The sequence below is a fragment of the Temnothorax longispinosus genome, chromosome 10 (assembly GCF_030848805.1).
Source record: "Temnothorax longispinosus isolate EJ_2023e chromosome 10, Tlon_JGU_v1, whole genome shotgun sequence".
NCBI lineage: Eukaryota > Metazoa > Arthropoda > Insecta > Hymenoptera > Formicidae > Temnothorax > Temnothorax longispinosus.
Genome location: NC_092367.1, coordinates 10,178,077 through 10,189,852, shown reverse-complemented (window position 1 = coordinate 10,189,852; position 11,776 = coordinate 10,178,077). Strand labels below are relative to the sequence as shown.

At 39.0% G+C, this 11,776-nt stretch overlaps 1 protein-coding gene across 8 annotated transcripts in view; it reads right to left on the bottom strand.

Moving 5' to 3' along the window:
- Positions 1–8,542: 8,542 nt before the first annotated feature.
- The window catches only part of LOC139821114 (tectonic-3), a 169,064-nt gene continuing 165,830 nt past the window's right edge, over positions 8,543–11,776 (bottom strand). For 5 of the 8 annotated variants that reach the window (XM_071791891.1, XM_071791885.1, XM_071791884.1 and 2 more), the window contains one exon: positions 8,543–11,760. In XM_071791891.1, the coding sequence (XP_071647992.1) occupies positions 10,681–11,760 (1,080 nt within the window). In that variant the 3' untranslated portion in view covers positions 8,543–10,680. The remainder of the gene's footprint in view (positions 11,761–11,776) is intronic. The other 3 variants (XM_071791889.1, XM_071791886.1, XM_071791888.1) reach the window with 3 other exon arrangements.

Here is an 11,776-nt window from a genome sequence, read left to right as displayed (position 1 = left end):
GAATAGTGAAGGGAATTGGAGGGTTGAAAGGATTAACGTTTAATGTTTAAAGATTAATGTTTAACCGAGAGACTTCCCGAACGCGTGAATGTACGAGTGAATACAAAAAAGGATAAGATAAAGATAAAAGGAAACCGATATCACTATATATATATGTAGAGGACTTACTTTTTGGTGCTGATCTAACAATAAGTGAAGTAGGATCTGGTGATTCTCGGCTCCTCGGTGAGCACTCGTAGTTTTAACGCGCACAACTTGATCGGTTACAACTTAAGCGACAGAAGACTCTAAGACCGAAGTTGACTGAAGAGACTGAAGCTTAAGTTGTGCACGAGACTAAAGTCCAAGGAGAAGAGGCTGAGCGCTTCAATGTCGGGATTTATATAGGGAAGTTAAAGGAATGAAAGGGGTGGATTTCGTGTGGGATGTGTCTGGTTTTCATTTTGGGACTTTTGGTTGGCGGGATTCTTCTAATTTGTGTTTAAGAATTTCTTATTGGGTGGGATGGTCTTCACCCAAGAGGTGGATTCTTAAGTTTTCGCCTATCCTGGGGAGCTAGATATGGTTAACGGTTTTTTGCGGCTGTTTATTAATGAGTCGTCTCGTAAGGCCCCCACTGTCCTATCGGGGGTGCAACCCAGCGATGCTTCCAGTGACTCATCTTATTTTTTGGCTATCGCCGATTTCTCTTTTATTAGGGTTCTGGGTCCTTAGTTTATCTTGCGACCCTATTTTCAGTACCGACAGACAAATGCATTCCATCTAATCTTAATCGCAGTTTTATTGCAAACAGAAACTTCCGCCACGTGCTCTTACAAGATTTCCAAAAGCCCGTTTTAGACCTCGTTTCTGTTTGTCGGAACATTGCGCGGGCAATTTTGAGCTAATCGCGCGATGTAATAAAGATCCTAAGCAAACTCTGTCTGGGATTAAGGCCTTTTTGGCGCGTCATGTCGCCGGGTTTATAGTTATGAGCCAGACAAAGTTGATAGAAAAAATCCAATCACGTATGCTCCGTCTGTCAGTACTTTACTTTGAAAGGTCGCCTAGGCAAATAGCTATTATAGTTATATAAAAAAAAGGAATGTGAGAGTTCAAAGCTCACTCGCCGATTGATAACCGTCCGTGCTCAGTTTACTTATCCTACCTTAAGGGATATCTTAATTGTTTAATAGGAATTTTCGCGAAAAAGGGAAATCGTAGAGTTCGCAGGACGTAACAGTAAATAAAAGCGTATGTTGTATTGAAATACCTTCTTCGGAAACAGATGATATCAAAGAAGATATTTCTTCCTTAATTCTTTTAGTAATAGCTTTGACTTCAGTTTCTTCTTCCTTCACGAATTTGAATTCAATCGGTCTACAGAAACGAGTTGAGGAAGGGGTATCGTTTGTCCACAATACTTCGCCATTTTTATTAGAATAAATTTTTATTGGTACAAAACTGCATATAAAAATACTAGAATCATCGTATAAGGGATGATCAAAATTCAACTTGTAACGCGATTGATCGGAAGCATCATCGCATCCCCATTTAGATATCATCGTTGGACCCCGCACAAAACCACGTGAAAAAGCCGTTCATACGAATTGGCTAAAACTGTGGGAATCGGTAGTTTATGTGATGCTGATAAAAAGTTCATATGGGCGCGAAGTCCGAAAATGGCCAGTTTTCAAGATACAAGAGGTCAGATCTAGCTTACATGGCATCTACGCACGCATCGACGGCACTCATTGAGACGGAACTTGTTCCGCATTGAGACGGGACTTGTTCACAAGATGTGTGAAGACTGTCAGGATAAGCAATAGCTACGCAACATTCGTGCAGCTAATATGGCCAAGTTACTGATGCGGCCAGATCGAGTATATGGCTCTTGGCTTGCGCTACCTGTTCTTAGCGCTATCCAGGATCAACGGCGTGGACGTGACGGGTGTTTGATCCCTTGTGTGTGTGTGTGTGTGTATTTGTGTGTGTGTTTGTGTGTGTGTGTGTGTGTGTTGTGTGTGTGTGTGTGTGTGTGTGTGTGTGTTTGTGTGTGTGTTTTTGTGTGTGTGTGTGTGTGTGTGTGTGTGTGTGTGTGTGTGTGTGTGTGTGTCTGGCTAATACCTCTAATACTTCTTCTTCGTTTGGTCGAAGTATTCTTATTCGTTTGCAAGGAAAGGTTCAATTATCTCGATCTGGTTAATGTCCATAGTTACATCTAACACACTTCGCAAAACGTTGATTGAGGGATACCGCACATTCAGTTCATGTCATAGGCCGCAGTTCGCAAAACGCAAGACACACGCACAGTCTCCATGTCAATCTAAAGGGCCATCTACAGTTCATTATTCTTCGACCGCAAGGAGAATAATAAACTGTAATTGGTCAATTTCTTACGACTCTTACGACTGCGACTCATTGTAGATGGCCCTTAACCTCTATACACAAAGAGATTAGATTGACATGGAGACTGTGCGTGTGTCTTGCGTTTTGCGAACTGCGGCCTATGTAGACCGGGCTTTAGACAGGCCTGCTGTAGCGGACGAAGAGCGAAAGAGCCCCCGATCCCACTCTTACCGCTACAGGCTTCCCCCACTATAGCGCTCACAGCCTATAGAAACGCGACATCGTATATTGTTCTTATTTACGCATTAGACAGGTCTGCGCTAGAGGGCTAAGACTACTGCGCTGGTCTCACGCTACAGAATTAACAAACCTACGGTATTAAGAAGGACCGAGGTAGCAGATTATAAACGCACATATATTCGAGTTCTTGCAGAACATTTCGAATGCTTCTTTTTTTAAAGCTTTTTGAACAACCAGTTTCTTTGAGAGCTATTTTTACAGTCCTTTTTAGGGCTTCAGCCGCAGCGTCTCTCATTCCTCTTCGCTGTAAATCGAAGATTTCCTACAGCTTATATGAATTAAATTAAATATATACTTTTTCCTCCAGAGCCAGCCAGACCACTCCTCTTTGAACATTCCTACACATTCATTTTATAGTCCTTATTTAGTTATATCATTTGCAAAATCATCACACAATAACAGTCGTTTTCAGGGATTTCTACTAATATGGCTTTCACAGTCCGGATACCGTGTTATATCTGCAATAATACATTAGTATCACGAGAAATGGTACTGCTGATAAGCGAGGAAAAAGCACTCACTCGAGAAATTGCGGTAATGAGACGTGACGAAGCTGATAGACTCCCAGCTGATATTACCCCTAACACTCGGATATGTAAAAATTGTAATATAAGCATACACCGAGAAATACAGATTCTACAAAATGATCCACAGTGTTTGCGACTAAACATTATATCTCAGACCTCTTCTAAAACTTGTCTCGTATGTAATAATTGTAATGACATACACAGATTGACATTAGGATGTAGAGTTAACATCTTCGTGAAGAGGAATATTTACGTTCCAATCAGGTACGTATGTTGCCATTATCATCTAGATGACAGGGGTTTTTTGCTAGAGGGTTTTGTAGAAGGTCTAAGATACATTAATAGACCATATATATTGAAGGGACAAAAATTACAGGCATTTTTAGGAGCACTACGTGAAGAAATAACTCATACGACTCAGCGTAGATATGAAGACGAAAATGGTTTGACGGATGAGGAGTTCAGGGCAATTTTTCCTATTTCTAAGGAACACTTTATTGATCTTTTCTCTTACTGTGATCCTGTTCCAGTACCGGAAGGATATCGTTATGTGAGTAAGAAAGATCTTTTATGTTTTCTTTGCAAGTTGCGACAAGGCCTTAGTGACGAATTCTTATGTGTGATATTTTATTATACTTCCAGACAAGCTGCAAGCCTTGCGATATGTACGGTTAGACAATCTCTGATGGGACGCTTTGTTGGTGAAAATATAGGTTTTAGAGCCATCACAAGAGACGATTACATAGAAAGACATGTAACAGCTTTCTCCAACCGTTTGTATAACGGAACACCACAAAATCCAAAAGTGATCGTCTATAATGACTGTACTTATTTAGACGTTGAGAAGAGTTCGTGTTTTAAAGTATTGCGCCAATTATACTGCGTCCATAAAAGCAAACATTTGGTCAAACCTTCTATGTTTGTGGCTCCAGACGGTTATTTGTTAGATATTCAAGGACCCTACTTCTCAAATGCAGCAAATAATGATGCCAAGATTCTCTTGAATAAGTTTATTTCAGATTTTGAAGGAATGCGAGAGTGGTTTCAACCACAAGACATCTTTATTCTTGATTGTGGGTACCGAGATGCTATCCCAACCCTGCAGAGACTTGGCATTGACCCGAGAATGCCACTTCTTCTTGGGTCTAATCAGAATCAATTTACAACTAAAGAGGCAAATGAGGCACGTATTGTGACAAAGACGAGATGGATAGTGGAAGCACGAAATGGCCATCTAAAAAATATATTTAAGTTCTTTGCAAATACCATACACACATCTCATATTCCGAATTTGAATGCTTTTCTCCGCATTGCCGGAGCTATTATAATTAAATATTACGGATTACAATGCCGCACGCAAATGTTGATTTAGCTGTAAAAATGTTATATCAAACTTGAGAAGCCAATGTCGTGGAAGCAAGAATAGAGGCGGAAAATCTCAGACGGAGACGAGCACGATGGGTCATGTTAACCGCAACGCATATGCCATTGTTTCCACGGTTGACTATTGAATGCTTGCGAGAATTAACCTACGGAACATATCAAGTCAATCTATCACCAGCATACATCCAGGATACTTCGTTGAGAACTGGACAAGAAGACGAAAAGGAGGAAGAAGAAGAGCGGGTTCTCGAACTTGACCAAAATACTAATGAACCAGGTTTTATGAGGCTAAGGGTTTCTTCTCGATTCAGAAATGCTGCGCAACATCCATCGTGGATTGCATTCAACGAGGAATATGACTACAACAACTTCGACGTTGATAACAGAGAGGATCCTATTTTTGGTTATTACTGCACCTGTAAAGCCGGAGCTAGGACCCTAGGGACGTGCGCCCATGTAGCATCTATCCTTTGGTACATGGGATATGCCCGACATGAACTGAATGTGCGGTATCCCTCAATCAACGTTTTGCGAAGTGTGTTAGATGTAACTATGGACATTAACCAGATCGAGATAATTGAACCTTTCCTTGCAAACGAATAAGAATACTTCGACCAAACGAAGAAGAAGTATTAGAGGTATTAGCCAGACAGACACACACACACACACACACACACACACACACACACACACACACACACACACACACACACACAGCAGAGAGGGTTTGGAGTCATTTAAATACTGCAGAAATGACGAGCTGCGGAGTCCTTATTTCTGCTGTGACACACACACACACACACACACACACACACACACACACACACACACACACACACACACACACACACACACACACACACACACACACACACACAAATACACACACACACAGATACACACACACAAGGGATCAAACACCCGTCACGTCCACGCCGTTGATCCTGGATAGCGCTAAGAACGGGTAGCGCAAGCCAAGAGCCATATACTCGATCTGGCCGTATCAGTAACTTGGCCATATTAGCTGCACGAATGTTGCGTAGCTATTGCTTATCCTGACAGTCTTCACACATCCTGTAAACAAGTCCCGTCTCAATGCGGAACAAGTTCCGTCTCAATGAGTGCCGTCGATGCGTGCGTAGATAACCCATGTAAGCTAGATCTGTTGGCCATATTCCCAACTTTTGACCTCTTGTATCTTAAAAACTGGCCATTTTCGAATTTCGCGCCCATATGAACTTTTTATCAGCATCACATAAACTACCGATTCCCACAGTTTTAGCCAATTTGTATGAACGGCTTTTTCACGTGGTTTTGTGCGGGGTCCAGCAGATGCACTTAAACGAGAACGTAGCAGTTTAATGAATCTAAAAGCAGTATGACCCAAAAGACTTTGTAGAGAGACTTTAACACCTATTTTAGAAATTTCTATCGCTTCTTGCTGTGGAAAACAATCTTTTTTCGATAATTGAATTTGATAATAATTAAGTAGTGCTCTAAATCTAAATTTGGTGACGTCACGAATAATATTATATTGATAGCGTGTTAATTTTGCAGAAATAAAAGTACTTAATGCAGTATCTCTATCAATTAAATCTGTTCCATTTTCAATTTTTTCACAGAATTGTCTAATCTTTTTGACATGTGTGTTCGAGATGTCTCTGGATAAAATTATATATTAATTATATATTATATCATTTCCGGATTATTCCGTACTTCCTCAGTTCTCTTTCTTTTATGTCGTTCGGAACATTCTACAAAACTCTTTGATCTATTAAGAGGCATACGTATACGGGAAGAAGTAGGTGTTCGAGAGCGCGCAGTAGCGCGGTGTAGCGCGAGGTAACGAGACGACCACAAGGAACAAAGAGAAACAGCAAGTCCAGATTTACACAAAAATAAGCAATGTCTATTTCACTAAATATATACAGTTATTTACACGGGTCCTTTTTCAGGCAACGTGCCGGGAGTGCGGATATTTAGCACAGAATTTAGCACGGCAAAGCGGCGAGCGGTTAAGCGAGTGCGGATATCTTTGCGAAAAGCGGTTTAAGCGGAGTGCAAGCGGTTGTATCGAAATACTAGGCGGTGTACTAGCGGTGATCTGCGAGCGAAATCGATCCCACGGCGCAGTGGCGGTGTTTTTATCACCTCCGAGGCGAAACTCCCTCCAGGCCAATTTCCACGAATTTCGGGAGGGTGATTGGCCATCGGCGGCCCACGTCATCGCGCTGACGTCACCGTTTGCACGTGATGATCCGAGGATCGTTACCTATTTGCGCTTGTTTTGTTTATAGCATGGATTTTTCTATTGTATGAGAACGGTAGCTTGACTTTGTTCGTGCACTCGGTCAGCTGTGGCAATGTTATTGCTGGAAATTAGCGAACTTTCTGGAATACGAACGATAGAAAGGTCTATGCTATACTGACGAATTTAATATTGAAGAAGCTATTTGCAATGCGATTAAGATGACACGGTGGAGATTTTATCTCTTCGATCGCCCTCCCTGCATGCATACATGTTGCGCGAGCATTTCTGAATATCTTATATCTACTTCCTGACATGACGCGATTTTCCGTACTAATTGCACGATCTCAAACAGTAGGAATTAAATTTAGTACTTTGTTCGGAAAAGAAAATTCACAATTTAACCAATTTTCACTCTTTGTAATAAATTTGTTGTAAACGTAATGGCTAGCTATCCATTTTGACTTCAAAGTCTTCGTGAAAAGCATGATTTTTTGTTTCAATGCTTCCAACGCGACTTTGGGTAATTCAGTATTAATACATGATGTTGTAACGATGCGCCCTGTAATACGCATCATTCCGGCTGAACATCAAGCCGAGACCGCCCGGCCGACCATCTGCCGGGCAAGAAACGGGCACGGTGTGCCCACCTTATTTTTAATACCTTTGTAAATGATAGGAAGTCCGCGAACGGACTTACCGCGGCAACCGTCTCGAAGCGTCGAGCGATGCCAAAAGCTACCGAAGACCGCCGAACGCAATCGCGGCGTCGCGCGTCGGGACGCCATAATCCGACCGTTCCGCCGCACCATCCCGGCGCTCGCGATTGCCGTCGCTACCCCTGCCACTCCGTAACGCCGCCGCGGCGTGTATATAAACCGAGCGTTGTTAACGCAAATTGCAATTCCACGATCAACTTGCTCACCGACCGCACCGATCTTGAACTCCCGCATTCGCTTATCCGCAGCTAGCTAGAACGAGGGTAGAGAGCTTTTGGCATACTCTGTCTTCACCGAGCGTGTTTCGGCAAACGACCAGCTTCCTCATCCACAGGGCTATCCGAACGGGGGCAGAGCGCTTCTCTGTCTCCACCAAGTGTGTCTCGCCGGATACCGTCTCGTTTCCAGACGCTTGCAGCCTTCCACCGAGGGTAGAGCCACCGTACTCTGCCTTCACCGAGCGCTTCTCGGTGGTTGGACTCGCGCCTTTTTCCTCAATCTAGCCGCTCGCAGCCTTCCTCGGGAGTAGAGCCTCCGCACTCTGCCTCCACCGAGCGCTTTTCGGCATGATCGAACATCGTCCACTGAGCTATTCGTGGACGTTCGACCATGTCGAGTGAATTTTGATGTCAATTTTCTTATTAAAGGGGGACGAAGGGGAATGAATAACCATATATGTCCAAAAACTAGACACTTTGCCCTATCAAATGGAGCAGAGTTTACCTCATTCCACCCCATTCCACAAATTTTCTTCTTGTTTGAATATTGAAGTAAAAATTTTTTTAATAGTCGAATATGTCGTGTATATTTATTAATATATAATAATATTTAAATGACATAAAACTAAAAGAAATATGTTTCTTGAAACCTAATAAATAAGTTTTGATAGGCATTTAACTCATATTCGCAGTTATGCTTTTGGCAGAGACTTTAGAAAGTAACCTATCGAATTACTGAAATTTCAGTATTCACGAAAATGTCATACTTTATCAGATCACTTTGAGGAAAGAACAAGGGATAAAATTAATTATTATAAAATCAATTAAGTACATTTATTTATAGTTTAGAATATATATATTAACATAAAATCTCGTCAAAATTTGAATCATACGTTTTTAATTTTTTCGTCCAATATCCGGTTCCTGATAGATTCGCCCCACTGTGCGGCGGTCGTTCTCTATTAAAAAGTTATGAACGAAGTTTCAAATATATAACAATTTGTATTAGTGCTAAAGGAAGTAATTTGCTGATGTGTGTATAAACGTACACATGTAGGCGGGGGGGGGGGAGTGGAGGGTGAACCTCCTTCCACGTGGAAAGTTGAAAACCTGAACCGTACAATGATAAACCTCGTTTCACCCTGTAAGCAGGAGTGAGGTGAGGTAGGGTAAACTTTGTTTTGCGTGAAAAATACAATACTGTCTAAACTTGACTTTCCTTTGTTCATATATGTACTATTTTTATATAAAATAACTGCTATATTTCTCAAACTTTTTTTATTAATAACTTTTTAATAAACAACGACCGCCGGTTAAAACCTTTCGAAGGTTACTCAGGATGATGACCTTGACAACATATGTCAAGGTCAAAATCATCGGTCAGGTTTGACCTTTTATGCATATTAACCGTTATTTTATGTACACTTCCAACTAATAAGAAAACTGTACCTAATATCGCACTCTGTTTTTTAAAACCAGAATCTTGACTGAAAACTCCTATAAGAATAAAACTAAACCGCATCATTTTATTCTATGATTATTGTAATATAATCTCCATGGCCGTGTTCAAAATTTACTTCAACTATCTTTTCTGAAGAAAAACAGAAAAAGTAGCGTTTGACGACATCGAAAAAAAGTGTTCCTAATATCGCACCCTTACACATTTTTATTAAAAATACAATTATGACACACAATATATGCTGGAAATAGAAACAACTCAAAATAGGGTACATAAGATTCGTTCTTAGTACATACCTTTTTTGCTATATTAATAACGAAAGATATTTCTTGCGAATTTTCAAAACCTCGTTAAAATTATGAACTGCTACGCAACTTTTTATATCACAATATCAATTAAAATAAAACAAAAGATCGTCCAAAGCAGTAATGTTCAACAGTTTCCACTGTTCACTGATAGAATGCAACACGTAACAGTCTCAATATCGTAGATGCGGAATTAGAAACAAGGCGATATTAGGCACAGTTCCCCTATATTCGTATCAGCAGCAATAGCATGAATCGATGTATGTGGATTTACATAAAAATGAGTCAATACTATTGCATAACTATCATTATTTGTACATGACTTTAATTAGGACGTTTTCCATCAGAAAATTTTCCAGTTTCTCACAACTGCTGTTCAATGTTTCTGAAAGTTTTCTCTGACGGATAATTTCTATCTGAATATCGCTCTCTGTACAAGACTGCAGTTTCACGAGAATTTCTTTTACATTCACCAAATATTAATAACATACACATATGTCACTTTTTCTGAATTAGAATAATGATTCATTGCTGCTATAAAAACAACGATTAATATCCACTTCAAAAGAAAACGAAGAATACTGATATTATATGTTTACATTGCAAAAGTTGTTTCCAAACAACTTTCAATGTTTATGTTTACACTTTTAGTCAGAGCTTATAAGTACTGCTATTCACACAAGATAATGTTGCAAATATTAAATATCAATAGAAGTGACATTTCTTATAGTGTGTTGAATTTGTCTTAAACTCTCTTTAAATATTATGGAAAAAAAATAGTATGATGCTATTTCAGAATGTGATATTAATTTTTTTCTGAAAAAATTTTTTTAATTTTTTTAATTGCGAGTTGTAGCATAAAGCAGATAAATACTTATCTTACAATCTTTTTTTTTTTCGAAAGCGTTTCAAAAATAGTGCGGGACTGTTACGCTAAACACCTTGTATATTATTTCCCTATTTAAAACTTTAAACCTTGTCTTCTCTGAATTAATAATAATAGAGATACGATTCTTTACCTCTAAAATGCAGATATATCACTCTAAATATGAGAATTCTAGAATACAATAAATATTTAGGTTAATGTTAATATTCGTAGTTTTAGATGTACAGATTTTGTAATTTGTATATACAAAAATAAAATAACTAAAAATGAATAAAATTTAATCTTAAATTAATGAAATAAATATGCACTAAATTAAATACAAATATAATATCCATAATACATATGTGATTAAAAACATCGATATATTTGGTATTTCTATAATTCTTGAATCATTTAAGAAAGGATAGAAGAAATCATAAGGTAATGTGATATCTAAATTAGGCCCGCCAGCAAAATAGTATTTGGATGGCTTTGAAACATCATGAAAATTGACATAAGAAATAATATTGACATGGAGGACATCTGTACAATTCTTTAATGCACATTTGGTCCAGCTAACGTCTTCTTCCTTGCTGAATGCAATTCCAACACCCAATATTTTATAATTCGTCAATGTTTTGGGTTTTGACAACATAGAATAAAGGATATTCACATGCATAGATGTAACTAATCCCGAACATAAGATTCGTTTTCCGATTGTATGCGCAGTTACTATATTTCGTGGTATCCTATCAAACACAACACGCAACCAATCAACAGCATTTTTGCTGGAAAAATTACCCAATTTTGAGACATAAGTACTATAATGTTGACTTATATTTAAGAAAGAGTTCTTTAGCAAAAGACTCATAGTCAGATTTTGTAGCTCCGCGCAAGATATTGTAGTAAAATTCTTGATAAATAATTTGACAGAGCATGTTAATCTAATATCTTCACCGAATACGATGATATGTCTATTAATTCGGTCACATTCTCCATTTTTTTCAGTCAAAGGCAATGTAAGAAATCCATCAGTTCTGTTGAAAAAAATATTATCGCTTTTATTAGCATGAGAAACGCCAACAATGATCGGCTTACCCATTACGTAGCCAGGATTTCCACTACGAATGAAAACTTTTGTGTCATTTAAATCTATCCAATTGTATTCGACCTCGAAATATTGATAAAACGCATGAGAAGCATTTCCTATATTAAAATATGCATCAATAGTGTTGATACCAGCGGAACCATTGTGACTAATCACATATTTCAAACCTTTTACAATGTTGATACAAATCGAGTTCATGCAAAATCCCGATATGCTGGATATGTTAGTTCTGTTACATGCAGAAAATGACTTCAGACAGTAATGAATTTTTACTGGCAAACAAATGTTGCTTTGACATATCTGAAATTAATGTAGA